Raw genomic sequence first — 18,268 nt, 5'->3', positions numbered from 1 at the left:
TTTAGGATAATACACACCCCACGTAGCAACAAACGCGACAACATGCTAGTCAGAGTCCTATGGAGATAAGTTTTAACAAACCATGGTGAAATAAAATTTAAAAAAGGTTGTTGTTGTTTTGGTCAGTTGTGGAGTATGAACTCTGGGCCTGGGCACTGTCCTTGAGCTCTTCAGCTCAAGGCTAGCGCTCTACCACTTGAGCCACAGCACCACTTCCGGTTTTCTGGTGGTTTATTGGAGATAAGAGTCTCACGGACTTTCCTGCCTGGGCTGGCTTTGAACCGTGATGCTCAGATCTCAGCCTCCAAAGTAGCTAGGATGACAGGCGTGAGCCACTGGCACCCAGTGGCTTTTACATTTTTGAGATGTGGTTCTGGGAAAGAGTTTTGCTATTTACATTATGTTGATGTTTAGAGTTACATTGCATTGTAAATACTGTATTTATAACAGAAAAAATGTTAAAGACAGAGAAAAGTAAAGAAGAAAATATAAGGCAGTAGTTACTCATTAAACATCAGAGGTAACTCCTCTCTATTCCGTGAATTTATTTTCAATGTTTTTCTGCTTTTATAGAGAAATTTCCCCTATCAACTTTCATATTATAATCTATCTGCCTGCCTACCTATCTATTGATTTATATCATGGGTTCAGGAGATAACATACTGTCCCTGAACTTTCATGCTCAAGGTTAGTACTCTTCTACTTTGCACCACAGCCTCACTTCTGGCTTTTGGTGGTTAATTGGATATGAGTCTCATGGACTTTGCCGCCTGGGCTGAGATCTTCCAATCTCAGCCTACTGAGTAGCTAGGATTCCAAGTATGAGCCACCAGTACATGGCTAATGTTTTTGAAATCCAGTTTTGATGCTAGATTCTTTGGATTTTCCAATATGGGGTTCTAATAATGCTTCCTACAACTTTCTATACCCTCCATATATCCTTAATCGATATTCATAGGTGAGAGTCAGAAGGTAACCTAACTTTGCCAAAGGCTCTGATACAGAATTCAACCAAGTGTTGGATGCACACAAAGTACCTTCATCAGGTTTGGCCCTTCGGCCACTCTCCCCTCCCCCCAACCCCTTTTGGCTTCTCAGATAGATCTCATCAAGTTTCACTGCTATATTTTAAACAATATATGCAAAGTATTTTGACTCAGTTCTCAAATGAGTCAAATTTTCAGTTCTTCCTCCTCTTCCTGTAAGTACTCCCATTTTATATTCTTGTCATTTGTTTGTTTAAGTGTATGTTAATTGTTTAAAAAAGTTTTACCATGATATTTCACACATGGATATACAATGTTTTAAATCAGATTGACCCTCTGGCTTATCCTCATTTTCCATATACCCACTCCACTTTCAGTGTTTCATTTTCACAGATCAATGTGTCTAAGCATTGCTTTATTTTTGTCATAGTCCCTTGTCGTTGGTCACCAGCTTCATTGCATACCAAGGGCCCTGTCTGTGGAGATTATTAGTAACCTTAATGAGAGATGGGTGGAAAGGTGTGATCTATTGATTGAGGAGAAGCAACTCTCTTCTTGATCAACACATGGACCACCACAAACATACTGTACTCACACACACATGTTCCACACCCACACACACTACATGTGTACCTGCTATATGTATAACATACATATACACATACTCTGCACATTCTGACACAGGCCACAGGCACACACTCCACACAGTTTAACAATCAACCACTGGACTCTGAATTGCTAAGTCTTGTAAACCCTAAACCAGTGTAGATATAAAAACATTTTTAAACATCCATTTTGTATCTTTAGACCTACATCTTCCACAGCATTGAAATAGGAAAGAGAGCAATGTCACTTACCTAGTACTGATAATCGATAAAGACTTAAGTGCATTTGTCAGCCAGGAATCTGTCAGACCTTCAATCTCTGCCCTTAACTGCAGCCATGCGTCCCTCTTTGCAGGGCCAAGGAGTCCTGCAGTACAGAAGGGCAAAGCAGAGTCAGGAGCTGAAGAGTTTCTCAGGAAGGTCTAACTTGGTGTCACTTCTGTGCAGAATAGATCTTTTCTTATTTCAACTTTATCAGACATGTTAATATCGATCCTTCACTTTAGAATAGATTATCCACTTACTTATTCAATAAATACTGGTTAGACAACTCCTAGGAGTCAGGCTCTGGGCTAGATATGGGGAACATAATGGTAGAGATGCCGACTCCAGTTTCTGACTTCTCTGAATCTAGACTCTCAGGCAGAGGGCATTCTGTCACTCACAGCATCCTTCCTCAAAAGTGTGCAATACATCAGTCTGGAAAATCAGTGGGGCTCTGCTGGATTATATACACAAATCTCAGCTATTATACCTGCCTGAAAAATGTTTCTTAATAACCACAATCATTTCCAGTTTGAAACAGCACGAATGACATGATGAGAGGGCTTTATCAGAAAGTTTCTTAAAAAGTAGTACTAACACTATCATAGAAGAAATTAAGAATTAAATTTAAACCCTAAAAAGCATGCCAAAATTACAATGATATAAATTACATTGATTTGCATACATAAGGAAGAGATATGGTATTTTATCTTAAAGGATGCAGCTATGGGGTTATGGATAGAGTTCAATGGTAGAGTGTTTGTCTCCCATATATGAGGCTCTGGATTTGGTCCTCGGCATAGAAAACAAACATCAAAAAATGAAAAGCAGTTCTGTTAAAAGAAGATCTTTATAAAACTGTATAAATCCAATCAAAAGATTTCTTTTTTATTCTTTCTCTTTCCCTCCCTCCCTCTTTCTCTCTCTCTCTTTCCTTTCTTCCTTCCTTTCTTCCTTCCTTTCTTTCTTCCTCCCTCCCTCCCTCCCTCCCTCCCTCTCTCTCTCTCTCTCTCTTTCTTTCTTTCTTTCTTTCTTTCTTTCTTTCTTTCTTTCTTTCTTTCTTTCTTTCTTTCTTTCTTTCTTTCTTTCTTTCTTTCTTCTGTTGTGGGGCTTGAACACAGAGCCTGGTGCTGTACCTGAGATTTTTTCTTTTTGATCTAGGCAAGTGCTCTACCATTTTTAGCCACTGCTCCACTTCTGGATTTTCATGGTAGTTTATTGGTGATAAGTCTTAAGGACTTTCTTGCCTGGGTTGGCTTTGAACAATGACCTTTAGATCTCATCTTCCTGAGTAGCTAGGACTACAGGAATGAGACATCAGCACCCAGAGCTTGAAAGATTTCTTACTTAAGAGGTATTCAGAATACAAGGATCACAATTATAAATAGATGTGTTAATGTTAAAGTTAAATATACTCTCCACAATTGATTTTTAATGAGAACATCTATTTATTTGTACAAAGGGTCTCATAAACAGCACCAGAGTAAAACAGAACACAGAAGTTTTCCCTTGAACAGGGGCAAGGTAGAACCCACAAAGCCTATTAGGTCTGGTTTCCTATTGGGAAATGAAGCTCTTCCATAACCAAACTCTTTGGCTCTTAAATTCATATTATTCAGTTCTTGAGTATCTATGGAACATCTACGTGCTTTCATGCTAGACAAAGACAAGGGAAACAAACACCGCACTACCCCCCTTTGAATGCATATGGATGGTGTATCTAATAAAACCTGAAATTTTACATAGCTCACTGTATTCTATGACATTTGTGAATATTTTTGTTTGTAGTATACAGGTGTATTCTCTTTTGCATTCAATTTCCTTCCTTCGTTCCTTCCTTCCTTCGTTCCTTCCTTCCTTCCCTTTCTTTCTTTTTCCTTTCTTTCTTTCTTTCTTTCTTTCTTTCTTTCTTTCTTTCTTTCTTTCTTTCTTTCTTTCTTTCTTTCTTTCTTTGTTAGTTGTGGGGCTTGAACTCAGCCTATTTGTGCTCAAAGCTAATGCTCTACCACTTGAGCCATAGCACCACTTCTGGTTTTTGAGTAGTTAATTGGAGATAAGAGTCTCATCTGCCCTAGCTGGCTTTGTACCACAATCCATAGATCTCAGGCTCCTGAGTAGCTAGGATTACAGGCATGAGCCACCAGCTCCTGACTTTCCTTCACTTTTCTTAAGAAAGAGAAACAAACAAGTACCCTAAGAGAAGAATAGTCTATAACCTCATGCCTAATCTTAGGAATATGGCTGACCCAAAATTGCTCTTAAAAACAGATATCATCCATGTTCATAGATCATAGGGATGTCACAGGTTTTTGATATCCTCTGGAAAAGAGATTGATGAGTATAAAATACACCAAACTTCAGGATATTTGAACTTTTTGATAATCACAGTAAATCATGCACATGGAAAAGATACACTGTCAGCTAACATGTGATTTTAAAAACTAATCTAACAGTACTCTTGAGTGTCTTTAAATGCTGTAGATCACTGTCTATATTTGTGTTGATAGGGTTACAGAGAGGGAAAGATGGCCATTGTCTTTAAAAAAAAGTCTTCCCACTGCTTCCTTGGCTTTTGGACTGATTTTCACTTACAATGTCACAAGAACCAACAGATGAAGTAAGCTAAATACTTTCCTATAAATCTCGATGAAAGAACTGAGCACAGTTTCACAAAGAATGCCCAGTTACTGGTATAGGATGCATCTTTTCTCTACAGTTATTTTTTCCCATGAATTCTAAGAAAATAAAAATTCAGGCTCAATGTTGTGCCACTTGAGTTTTCACAGACTTATTTTACAGTCAGACAATCTCTCATGTGAAACTTAAGCTTGAATTCTACCTACACCCGTGGTGCCTTTATTCTATGAAGTAAGCCATGCGTACCTCCGACATTGTTCTTGTAGGTGTTATATAATTCTTTTACTCTTCTGTAACGAAAAGCCAACTTCCTCATCCAGTCCACTCCTCCTCTTACACCTGTTGGCAAACAAAGGTTTGCACTACTTGCAGCTGCATGGAAGCCATCAGTTGCAAAACTGTAGGTACTGCAACACCCAAAATACATTAAAAAGAAATAAAAGAAATAATTACATGTGCAAAACTCCACAGCTCAATTTCTGTAGGAAACAGCAGACTGAAAGGCACGGCTTACCTTAAGTCCTGTCCATTATCATCGGAGGAAACATCATCTATGTGAACTTGATCGCACTCCTGTTTAAAAGAAGGGAACCATTACTACCTGTGCTCATATGCTGGCCAGCAGATGGCAGCATCGGCCAACATACCTTCCAACCCCAAACTGGTTTATTGAGGTTGGAAAATGGCACCATTTCTGCTCTCCATGATCTGAAGTACGAAGGGGTATGAAAACACGCAGCAAATAATTCTGGCAAGTGATTTCAAAAAAATAAGTTTAATCTTACAAATACTGATAAGGCTATTCTTTTTTGGATTTGTCTGTCATGTCCGCTTTCTTCTAGTTCTTTCTGTTGTGCACACTCAAGCAAAGTGAATCTAGTGTGGCCTGAACAATTAATACGGTCACTCTTATTATTTGCTGAGCTGTGATAGAAGGGCTTAATTTTGAATTATGGTGACCCATGAGATTTCCATGTCATCCTGCTTTGGGCTAAACTGGGGTTGTTATTTCAAATGTTCTTGTATTTAACATACAAAGAAAGGTCATAACCATAGAAGATGATATTTTCCTTTCTCCAGCTTTTTTTAAATTGAAAAATAATATCTAGAAGTAAAAGGTGAAGCTTTACCATATCAAATGTACTACAAATGCCAAAAGCTTTAGGAAAATGTAACTATACGATAGGTCTGATAATTAGCCAGAATCTAGGACTTTTGCATTGTTTAGTCTTGTTCCGCCATCAAATAATCTGCAAAGTTCTAGTAAAATATCACCTAACTAAAGGTGGAAATTGCTTACAGCATGTAAAATACCTAGCCTTTAGAAGAATAGATCCATAAATCAAAATAATAAATTATAATTACTAGTTATTATTTTTAAAAGTGACTTCAGCTAGGTGGCAGTGGCTCACACTCGCAATCCTAGCTACTAAAGAGGCTGAGGTATGAGGATCGCGGCTCAAAGTCAGTCTGGGCAGGAAACTGTGAGAAAATGAGAATATCTGTAACCAGCAGAAAACCAAAAGTGGAGCTGTGACTCAATGTGGTATAGTGCCTTGAGCAAAAAAGCTCAGGGACAGTACTCAGGCCCTGGCTGGTTTCAGACCCATGACTGGCAAAAAAAAATTTAAAACAACCTTCAGATTAAGTCTTGGTTATCCTTTAGAACTGTATTTATTTCCCTCAAATTATTTCATTTGTACAGTTTCTGTTTCTATACATAATGCTTACCATTCAAAATTATTTTTTTTAGCAGTACTGGGATTTGAACTCGCAGTCTCGTGCTTGCTTACCCCTGAGTCACGTCTCTATCCCCATCTTTTATTATTATTTTTAGGACACCTGAGCTGCCCTCTGCCCACTTCTAGACTTCCTATTGTGGTTGTGATCACAGGTATGTGAACCATGTCTACCTTCCCTTTCTTGGGAAAAAGCCTTCTCAGGGCCTGGCTCTCTGATCCTCCCAATATCAATCCCCCGTATAGTTTATGATAACAGCAGCGTGTCACTGAACCCAACTATAGGTTGAGACGGGGGCTCATAAACATTTCTGCCTGGGCCGGCATCAAAGCATGATCCTTTCATTCTCAACCTCCCCAAAAGCCAGGATGACAGGTGTGAGCTTTCACATTAATTTGGGAATAGGTCACACAACAAAGGCTTTCCAGTTACTGTTCCTGTTCATGGCAGGCTTCGTAGTGTCTGTAGACTAACACTGAGTGTCTAGACTCCAGCTTCTTATCAGGACCACATCCATTCTATTTCAGATATCTCTGGCTTCCTTTAAACTATAAAACTCAGTGAGAGGCACAATTCATTTCTGTTGAAAATCCAGATTACTAATTTATAAAGTTTCTAAGTTTCATATAAATTTTGGGCTTAGTGTTTTTTACAATGAAATCTCTACCTTTATTCATGGGGTAGATTTAACGCAACTAGAAACTCTCCAGGGAAGGGAGTGTTTCCAGAAGATTTTCAATTCCTCAAAGTTTTTTTTTTCTCTTAAAAATGACAGGAATCTAGATAAATGATTGTTTTTGACAGCATTATCATAATCATTTACATTTTCAAATGCAAAGTCAGGGGGAATGATGGGATGGGCTTGATAAGAAATGTACTCATTATCTTGCCATGTAATTGTAACCCCTCTGTACAGTACTTTCACAATAAAAAAAAGAAAACACTATCCTAGATGATAGACTTTAAGAAGATCTTTATGGAGGGATAAACCAAAGTAGAGAGCAGCAGCTAAGCCTCATAATCATAGCTGGACGTTAAGAAGCATCTGCTTCTGTTTGATCAAGAATTGGTTGAAAGGAGGCCAAGCTATTCGTACAGGAAGGGTAGCCTTCCAGCACAATTTCAGGTAAAAATATTACAAGCAAATGAAAAAGCAATTGAACTGTGCTTTCAACAGATACAGAGATTTAACTAGTTAGCATGAAAATTTAGAAATAAAATTCTCCTAAGATATAGAAATACCAAAGGATCCTCTAGGGCAGAATTATTCCTTATTTAGAGATAGTGATATTCTTGAAAAAAGTGTAGATTGAAATCAATATTAATATGGCAACACATAAAGTTACCTACCTACTCTAGTGAAGTTTGAAATATTTCCTCATATGTAAATAATTTTCCTGTTTTGATAATAAACTAATCATATCACAAAAAAGTCAGGGGGGACAAGAGTTTCTTGTAAATTACTCTGGTAATCAGAAGTTATTTCTCCAATATTCCCCATTCTACTTTTCACAGAAATTCCTCTGACATTTCAAGTATTCATTCACATGATGAATTTATACATAGGTTGCCCCCAAATTTATTTTTTTACTCCTGGGGACAACAGTATATCAAACTTATTGGACCATGTACTCTGTATTCGAAGTTATGTTTGAGGCTTTTCCAAATCTAACTTCTCTTTAAATTTATGCCTAGTTAACTGTGCCTGTTGACTCTGGACGATTGCCTGAGGATTATAGTCCAGTGAAAGAAACTTGAACTTCAATTACTGACATTTTCAGGAAAAACTAAATAATTGGTCTTCAATTGGTTTCACTCTGAGGAACTATGCAACAATCCTTTTAACCCAAACCTGCAATAGCTAAAAAAAAATTAATAATAATAAATCAAATAGAGTACTTTACTTTGGTTGTTTAACACATTTTAGTGGAAGACCTCAAATGTTTGAAATGTATCTGGTGCTAATCTTAAAATGTTTTAATTTTGTCTTCCAAGGTGACCACAGAATTGTCTCTGATCCTTTCCTGTTAGATTCCACAGCAGCCTCCCCTCACTTTTGTGACCCCAAAGTCCCTGGTGCCTACTTTTCCAGATCTCACTGAAATCACATCTGATTTAAGCAGAGCATTGGTTTTGTGGGGGACAGTAAGTGCAGTGAGCATTTGACCTTCTCTGCAGTTGTGCAGGAAGAAGTGGAGACAAAGGCGAGGCTACCAGAAGGAATTACATTTGTATCTTTCCAGGAATTCTAAGAGGAGCAGCTGGCACTGCATATGTTGAAGGGCTGGAATCCCAGTTTGGATTTTAAAGTTAAAAAAAAAAGACTCAATTTAACTACCGAAGGAATAAAAATCCACAGTAAGCTCGTGGTATAGTTATACTCTCGTCAGGAATTATTCTCTTTGTCAACAGAAGCGGAAATAAGTCCTCTTAGGGAACCTTTGCACTCTGGCTGCAAGAGCTTTATAGAAACAAACATGTGCAAGTAGAGTAGACTTTGAATGTCAGTTACAGAAGTCTAGAGGTATATATGTAATGATTCCAGATGATCATGAACACTATTGTTCAGATTTTATAAGTTTACTTAGTAATACATTTTTTAGTTCCTTATCTAGATGGATGAGCTAATGCATGCAGGAACGAGAGTTTAGTCCATTTGTATGCAGATCTAATCTATTAAGTGTGGTATGGCTGAATAAGTAGGTTTTAGGGTTTAAACAAAGTAAAGTTTTCCATCACATTCTAAAACAGAATCAGAAAGGAGAGAGTTGATACCACTATTTTATCAGGTACTATTTCTGAGAAAGATCCTGACATATTTTGAGAGGACATTTTACATAGTGTCTAACTCAAATGCAAAGGTTCATAGCACTCTAGTGGTTATGTTATAGATTTTCATAGATGATCAAGTTTACCCAAACCTGCTAAAGGTATGTAACACCATGTGCTATTAGCACATTTCTACTTTAGAGTTCTGTTAAAAGCTGAGTAGTAAATTTCTTTCATCTTGTTTCTAGATGTTTCAACAGGAAAGCTAAAAGTTCATGTATCCAATGTATTTCTAGTAAAAAAAAATTAATCAAATAAAATTGGCACCGTAAATTGGGATAAGACTAAGTAAGATTATTTCTTTTTATAGATTTGAAGGGAGTAATCATCTTAAAATCGTCACCAGGTTGAATCTCATCCATGTTAGCAACAGGAAAACAGAGCTAAATCATTACCACTGTATTTCAAATTCCACCTTCCCTGAAAGTTCAAATCTGTTCTCCATCAACAAGTATATGCCAGAGGATTTTATATACTGGATAGTAACAAACAGCAGGACTGACTTAAATCAGATTTTAGAGAGGTAATTATAATTTATTATCTAAAACTGGAAAAGTTGGCAAAGAATACTGATCTGTCCTGTGTTCATTTTTAAAAAGCCTCTTTGGTCATTTTGTTATCCAATGAAAACACTGACTAAACTCCAAGAAAACAACAAACAGCTATGACACAGCTCATTTTCAGTACATACACTTATGGATTACATTGAGACTTACATTATTTTTCTCACATGTCTCAAAAGTAATTAAGTCTAGATTTAGATCTTGTCAACTTAAAAAAAAAAAAAAACTTAAGTCATTCACTGGATGTTTGCTTGTTTTAGCCTAATCGATTGGACATCAAAGACTGCTTAACTTGGAGGTTACCTTAAATGCAGTCTTTGTGCTATAGACCAGACAGTTGTTGCCCCATGAATGTAATGTGATACATATATTTATCTTAAAATACTGTCAATTAATTAGTGGAAAGTTCAACATAAAATGTCTAGAACAATGTGAGGAACCATATAGCAATCTTCCCCACTATTTGTTGTGTGGGTATAGACCATTTTATTTCACTGTAAAAATAAAACTAAGTTTACATATGTCATAACAAAAAAGAAATCTCCCTTTCAGTCTAGTTATACTTGCTCAAGAAGGACTTCTGCCCTATGCTAATCTATTTATTTATTTAAAAAATTTCATTGTCTAGACGCCTAACGACTTGGGTGCTTTGTACACAGAGTACATTGCACACTACTCTGTCCCTAGTCTGTTTTACCTTTCATTCATACTGTAATTTTCCTCTTCTTTTTGTCTGCCATTTACATACAGTATTGCCATTTGAAGTTTGAAAGGGAAAAATGTTGATAAAGGGAGAATAAATGCATTCATATTCATCAGAGTCTTATGTAAACAGCTCTAGCATTGTTTTACCCAGAGGTGGAGGAAAGGAGAAATGATCACATTGTCCAAAGCTAGGTTTTAGATTATGCACAAAATTCAGTGATCAGAGATGTTGGGAGCATCTGTAAATATGGTCTGGTAACTCACTGACCTGGGAAGGCTAACACTACTTCCAACGGTGCCAGAAGTAGTCGCCGAAGTACTGAAAAATGAGAGTACAAGAGGTGTCTGGCACAGGCAGCAAAACAGATATTCTCTTTTGGGCATTTTTTCTTCCCAATATACGGCAGTCATGTAGGTGTTATTCATGACCACAGTTTCACTTTCTGTTCATGCTAGTGTGTGTGTGTGTGTGTGTGTGTGTGTGTGTGTGTGTGTGTGTTGTCCTGACAAGCTCACAAATTTCTTAAACCCTGTCGCTATCTTTCCGTTGTCTCAAGTTTATTACACATACAGAACCACCTAAGTTTCTAAGTGCTGCAAACAATTATTCTTCCTTTTGAAAAATTCTTACCTCTAAATCGTTAAAAAACAGATGGGTATCAGCAAGATTAAAGATCATTTCTTCCATTCGGAGACCAAGGGTTACAGCCATTGGGGGATCCTGGAAAAAAAAATGTTTGCACCATGAGGCCAAATCTTAATAGCCACAATTCCTATTAAAAAGATCTTAAGTGTATATAGTCAAGAGGTGGAAGATTCAAAACCCATTCCTTAGGACCAACCAGTTTTTTAAAAAGTACTGAATATTTTTAAAGCCAATTAATGACTATGCCAGACATAAGTATATTATTATACTCATATCACTAGATTACTATAAGTCACAGTATCAAAGAATAAAAGAATCATCTCATAAAAAGGGTCAGGAGAGGAAATGGAGGGAGGAGGTAAAACTGTTCAAAAAGAAATATACTCATTACCTGACACATAACTGTAACCCCTCTCTACATCACCTTTACAGTCATTTTTTTAAAAAAGAATCACCTCAGTATACTTAGTTAGTAAAGGTATTTCAATAAATAGAAAGCTTTTTAATATTAAAAAACACATTCTTTATGGGAGAAATAAGGAGAGGCTGTTCATTGTTTAAAAATACAGACAGATGAATAAAATTCTAGTGTTCTATTAACTGTGAAGGAGGGTGGTGATAGTTAGGAATAATCTATTGAGACTTCAAACTGGACAGAAAAAAGAATTTTGGATGTTCCTAATACAAAGAAATGTTAAATATTTGAGATGATAGGTGTGTTTAATTACAGACTTGTACAGATATACACAAATCTTGTACACTAAAATGCACACTGTACCTGCCTGTAAATATGGATTTTGTGTTAACTATTTAAGTTGTATATATTATTAAAAAGATGACAAAATTATCCAAAGAGGTGTTTTTCTTGAAGTTAAGGCAATGGTATATACTGATACTGTTAGGAATTTCATACAGGTGAAGATGGAGTAAGATTCTACTTTTTCAAAAGGCTGTGTATTCATGACAGGAGGAGGATGAAGGCCAACTTGATTGTACAGCATGGTTTACACACAGTCCATTGAAATTCTTTAGGAGAGAGGAATGAAGGGGGCAGTAATGAAGACTGTGACAAGTTTACTGAAAAGAGGAAAGGATTTTCATCTAAGCATGGTGCTAATGAGAATTAGAAGTTGGAGAAAAATAGGCCTAAGGCAAGTTTACATCAACATAGGCTAAGACGAGCTGCTTGATTATAAACTGCATTTTGATTAAAAAAGATAATAGAAATTGCTATCTGACTATGTATAAAGTTGGCATGACATGTATTTCACTAGAGTTGCAAGTGGGAAGGGTAGAAGATAAATAAAAAGAACATTCATTCACTAAATGGAACCCGGATAGACAATATATGCTTTTTTTGAAGTTTAAAAGTAAAAGGTGAGTCAGGAATCAAAAGGACTCCAGTTCGTGTACAGAAACCCAGATCTTAAACAGTAAGGACTTGAGAATCGGGACCTGATTTATTACTTTGCCCATGATTCACTGCAGCTAAAGACCAGGTATCAGAAGTGGTAAGGCACTGAAAAATCGGGGAATTCAGGGCTAGGGTAGTAATTCATGTACAGACTCCTGGTGAAACCATCAAAAGTGGAATATCTGAGGGCAACCTATGACAGGTGTGACTCTGGAGAGATGGGAAATAGAAAACCGAGGAGGGACAAGTCCATAGAATTTGAGGCCAGATGGGTGTCAGTAGAGAGAGGAATGTTTTTGAGTAAAAGGCTGACACGTCTAGAAGGACACTATTGGTTTTGGCTGAGAAATTATTTTGGAAGACTTCAGAGGGTGATTTGGGTTGAGTGGCTGGGCCACCAGCCAGACTACAGGCATTTGAGAGGAGAGAACTGAAATTGTGCTTTCAACATCATAATAAATGGCATTTCAAGAAATGTATTTAAACATGAGGAAATAAAATGCTAACTTAACTTCAGGTTTTTGATAAGAACACCCAACCCAGGTCAGGCCTTGTGATAGTCATCTGTGCCCCTAAATGAATTCCATTCGCAACCAGCAGCCCTTCCCATCCCACCACACTGCACTCACCAACTTCTTAGTCCCTCTACTCAGAATGCTTTGGTGGGGATAGCTCTGGTGTGAAAGCATTTCTAAAGTGTTATTCCTCTGACTCACTGAAACCTAGACAATCGGGAATTGCATGTTAAGATATAGGAACTGAGTGCTACCAGGACCTTGAGGCATGTCGGACAAAGCTAAGATGCGATGTGAGTCAGTAAGACAGTAACTATATGTCAGATTTCAACGTGCTTTTCTGATCGTTTATATCTCCCCAGTAGGCATTTTTCTGGATTATTTTTGAGCTAAAGATTTTATTTTAGCCCCCAAATGGATGTAGAATGCACACATTCAGGATGCTTTACCAAGAGGACTCTATGCCTTCCTTCATCAGTCTTCAGTGATAGAACCATTTGGGCCCATACATCCACAGGTCTAATAAATCATTTTGCCAACAAATATTCATTCCAAAGCAAATAAAAATATTAAATGCCTTCTTTTTTGTCTCAATGAGTTTTAGAACTCAGATGGACTCCTTACTCTGTTTACTTCAAGCACCTTCCTTCCTTCCTTCCTTCCTTCCTTTCTTTCTTTCTTTCTTTCTTTCTTTCTTTCTTTCTTTCTCCTTTCCTTTCTTTCCCTCCTTCCTCCCCCTCCTTCCTTCCTTATTTCTTTCCTCTCTCCCTTTCTCCCTCTCTCCCTGCCTCCCTCCCTGCTTCCCTCCCTGCCTCCTTCTGTCCTTCCTTCTTTCCTTTCCTTTCCTTCCTTCCTTCCTCCCTACTTTCCTTTGGTTCATGTTCTTCCTGTTGTTGAAATCACTCTCCAACTGCTGACTAAAACTTTTTTTACTGTATTATTTTTTACTGTATGTTTTTTTGGTACTGGGGATCAAACCCAAGACAATGCACTTGCTAGGCACATGCTTTGCCACTGAGCTACATCCAAGCCTAAATAAAACATTTTTTAAAAATGTACATTTTTGTCTTTAAAATGTCTTGAAGGTTCCTTTTTTACTAAGCTCTCTATTTTGGGGTGAGGTGAACATTAGGTAGTCCAGGGATACAGTAAACTTGTAAATATCCTGCCTAATCATGGAACCATGAACAAAGGTCTACAGAAATATCAAGAAAAATCAAATGTAATTATAGCATGAAAACATATAATTCCATTAGTGAAGCCCTCTGCATTTGAGGAATGTTCACTGATGCAAGACAATAAAACCGAGTCACACACTCTGCTGCTATGTTTCTGAAGATTCCTGCCCTAAAGAGCTTTGCTTCAGATGAGCAGAAGGACCTTCATTTGAAAGATTTCCTCCTGGAAGCCAGGCTGGTTAAACTCTTAGTTCACAAATTTCTATGCTTTCTCCATTTAAAAATTTCCAACAAAATCACTGAATATCTTGAGTTTGTTCCTCCTATCCCTTGCATTTACAGATCCGATTTATGGAATATGGGAGAAAACAGACCATTCCTCTTTGAAGTTATTTTCATCGATTCCATGCTTCTGAACTACATAATTCTTTATGCTATCCAAAACAGTAAGAGGAAAATCCATGAAGAATGCATTTTGTGCATCTGATAAGCATGCAAACAAATATAATTTTAAGAAATGCAAGTGTCCTCTAGCCCGCAAGCACAGCATATGGTATGATGAAAACTGTATTTGTGTGCTCCGTTGGAATGTAACCCCAGGGCCCTGGAAGAGCTGTCCATTTGTTTTGCAAACTGTGGCGATAGCACATTACACATTGCTGGAGCCCAGGCCTTAGTAAGCATTTTGGCACAAGTAACTTTTGTTAACTGGGTACGTTTAGGCTTGAAATTTGTCAAAGTGTGAACTAGTCCTGTTTTACTAAGGTTTCCAGAGAGCAAGCCTGTTGATAGGCTTGGCAGAGATGGCTTGGGACAGTCATGTCACGAGCCAAGGAAAACCACGACTGTAAAATGTGGTGATCTTGTTGCTAGGAGAATGCCTAGGGAGGGCTTCCTTTGAAATATTAATTTTACTTGTGTTTTTTCCCCCAGCTTACTCAGTCACTGGGACAGCTCATTTTAAGTAACCAGATTATAGTACAGCGTTTTTGCAGCTCAAGGACCCACAGATAAAAGAATCCAAGAAAGATGACTGCGCATCTGGTGGGCGTGGCCTTCCTGTCATAGCAGGCCCCCCCAGCCATGCCAGACTGTTGTGCCTGAGTGCCAGGGCCTGCAGCTTGGCTGCTTTACCAGGCGCTCGAGAGCAGAACGTATCTGGAGGGAACTCAAGTTTTATACAGAGATGTTGGCTCATCTTCAGTAGGTGTTTACCAAATTACGGACACCTCTTCAGTCGAGAGCGGCTGCCTTTTCCAGTTAAGCGGAGGGAATGGTGACTTCATGATGTAAAATGAGGTGATAACGAAAACTCGGATGGAGGGCGAGTGGGATAATAATGAAGTGGGCAGGATTTGGTGGAAGCTTTGGTACGTGTTATTGTGCATACGTAACACTTCAGAAAGGTTCAAAGCTCTTCGGCAGGGTCTTATGTGGGGAAAAGCGAACTGCCAATTTATTTTGTGTACAAATCTATTAAAATACTGAAATGATTCCCAAGGCATTTTGTTGGGGGGCGGGGAGACAGAAGAAGATAGAGAAAACAAATAGCTCTTGGCCTTGAAACGTGTGAGTCTAAGCCAGAGTTACCACTGTAGAACCAAGTGAGGATCAAGAACAGCACTTCTCTAAATCAAAATACAAATGCCTATTAGCCATGTTAGCACAGAGCATAAATTGGAGCCAGACAGTCTGTCTATGTGCCTCTTGCTCTGTACTGGGCCATCAGCTGGAATCCTCTCTCTGGGGACACACTGTAAAAATATCTCAGGAGAGGCAGCAATTACATATTTTTTTAAAAAATGGAAGACTTTTTTTTATTTTTCAAGCTCCTGCAACTGCTGTTCCTTTGGAACACACAGACATTGTACTCTTGTCCACCACGAGACAGAAGATGTGGAAACTCATCACAGAGGAAGGAATATACACTGGCTCTACAAACCAAGGTAGAAATTTCTCTGGATGTTTGAAAATATATGAACTTCTTGAATCAGCTGTGATACATAAACTAATAGTCATAAATCAGAAGGTAAACTGTGTAGTTGAGATGACTGCGATGAATTGGTAATGCGTGTAAGAGTTCTTAGCGGGAATTGAAAATAGCTTCAGGAAAATTTCTTCTTTGAACATGTTTATTGAACATTTAACTGTTGGACAAATTTTTTAAAAAAATAGTAAGACAATTAGTAGGGAAAGAAAACCAACAAACAAGAAAGCCCAGGAAGAAAGAAAAAAATAAGCAAGCAAGCAAGACAGAGAGAATGCTGCACTTAGGAGTTTTATATTATTACCAGATGAGGTATCTGGATAAACAGACAAAAATCCAAATAAATGCATGTGCTTCAAGCAGTGATAAGGCTGGGGTGGAAGAATTCTGCATATGAAGATACAGAGGGCCCTGAGGTCAAGTGATGTTGCTAAACTCAAAGACAATGCAGGCAGGACCTTTTTCGGAGCAGAGGACTGAGAGGGGCAATGGAATTAGCCAGGACCAGAAGTGACTGTGGGAAACACTCAAAGCTGGAGGTGACAATTCATTTCCTGCGTGAGGCTGTGAGAAAGACCATAGGTAGCATGACTCAGGCTGCAGAAGGAAAGGGATGGGATTCATTTAAGAAAGAACACAAGCAAATTCTTCCCTGAGCTGGATACACTGGCCTTGGCTAGAGGGTGCTTCCTCTAACTCTGAATAGAGACAGAAAGAGAAATGGCTCTCAAGAAACTTTTCCTGTTAAAGGAACATGTCTGTTCGTAGTATGGTGGCGGGGAGAATCCAGGAGAAAAGCTAAGTGTTGTTTCAGGGAGCGAGCATTTCAGAGGGGAGAGGGCCTCTTGAAGAGCAGAGAGTGTGGCTGCAGGTTAGCACAGATTTACTGACAGGATGAAGAGGAGATCCTTCTCAGTTTGCTTCTCCCTCCCCTCAGAAAGCACAGAGGAAGTTCATGCAGAATTGGAAAGAGGCTGTGAAGACCTGAAGGAACAAAAGGTGTGAAATCATCAGCTGGAAGAATGAATGAACCCAGAGCCCATAGGAGAACTGTGGCCACAGGCAGCGGTTGATGGCATCTGTGGGTTTTATTTTGCAAGGCTCATTTGATGAAGATGCAAAGGGATAAAGGGAGAGAAGCTTTATGCAAGAGAAGGTTGACAGGCACACATTACAAGTCCATGTTGGGAGGATCACATCTGCAGCATCAGTCCTTGAAAGCTGACCATGAGAACAACTCGAGAAGCTTGTAGCGATACAGCTGTCCAGACTGCCACAACAGTGAATTCAGATTCTCTGCCATGGGACCCAGGAAATAGTCATTTCAAAGCCAGCTACTGATTCCTATGGACAAACAAGCTTAAGAAGCCACTGCTGATGACCCTGCTGCTCAACATGCTTTTTCACACACCAGAAACACTTGAAACCTTGCCCCAGATCTACTGAATCAGAATCCAGCGCACGCCAACATTGCTTGAAGGCACATACGTGTAGACTAAGTAGAGGCTCTGGGCTTAGTGTTCCCATGATGGCCAGGGACCGCTGAAGAAGATAAGAGCAGATGTGGTCTGGTTTCCTGGGACTAATGGGTCTGGGCTCAGTACAATTTTATGGGAACTAGGCTTCTCTAGAGTAGTTTAAAGTTACAAATAAGTGTGCATTGCTTTTCTCTTCCCCTTCTTAGAACGATGAAGTCTTAAACGTGAGATAATAAATGACTCATGGTGTCACCTTTTTAAGTCATGCAGTCAGCTATCTATGGAGAAGCTTGCTCCTACAAGTGAACGAATGAGCCAATTTTTGATATGAACTAAAAGGATTCATTCATAAGTCGAGTGTTCAATGTAAACAACACATGTGCAACTGAATAAGAATCATTGTTAAGGAGTGAGCAACCAAGAAAAGGATCATCGCCCAATGTATCTGCAAAGGATCCACTTGTAGAGTTTCAATCCAAAGAAAATCCAATAAAGAAAGAAATCCCAACCCCCAATGAGTACATTAATTCAGAATATACAGAATCAAAGGAAAATTACTGGATTAATATAGTAAAACTCTCATAATGGAAAGAAAAAAAGACAAATTGCTGAGGCTTACCAGGTAAGACTGAACTGAAAGAAATCTAGTATGATGGGATGGCAAGAAATATGCCCAAGACAGCTGCCTTGGACCTCAGGGAGAAAGGTGATGCTGTGTTTG

At 38.4% G+C, this 18,268-nt stretch overlaps 1 protein-coding gene across 7 annotated transcripts in view; it reads right to left on the bottom strand.

Moving 5' to 3' along the window:
* Eya4 (EYA transcriptional coactivator and phosphatase 4) overlaps positions 1 to 18,268 on the bottom strand; it is a 198,368-nt gene that overhangs the window by 6,206 nt on the left and 173,894 nt on the right. For all 7 annotated transcript variants that reach the window (XM_013026795.1, XM_013026796.1, XM_013026797.1 and 4 more), the window contains 4 exons: positions 10,961 to 11,050; positions 5,007 to 5,065; positions 4,739 to 4,899; positions 1,844 to 1,958 (listed from right to left, as the gene is read on the bottom strand). In XM_013026795.1, coding sequence (XP_012882249.1) covers positions 1,844 to 1,958; positions 4,739 to 4,899; positions 5,007 to 5,065; positions 10,961 to 11,050 — 425 coding nt within the window. The remainder of the gene's footprint in view (positions 1 to 1,843; positions 1,959 to 4,738; positions 4,900 to 5,006; positions 5,066 to 10,960; positions 11,051 to 18,268) is intronic.

The sequence above is a fragment of the Dipodomys ordii genome, unplaced genomic scaffold, assembly GCF_000151885.1.
Source record: "Dipodomys ordii isolate 6190 unplaced genomic scaffold, Dord_2.0 Scaffold97, whole genome shotgun sequence".
Taxonomy (NCBI): Eukaryota; Metazoa; Chordata; class Mammalia; order Rodentia; family Heteromyidae; genus Dipodomys; species Dipodomys ordii.
This window is presented reverse-complemented; position numbering and strand designations above follow the sequence as displayed.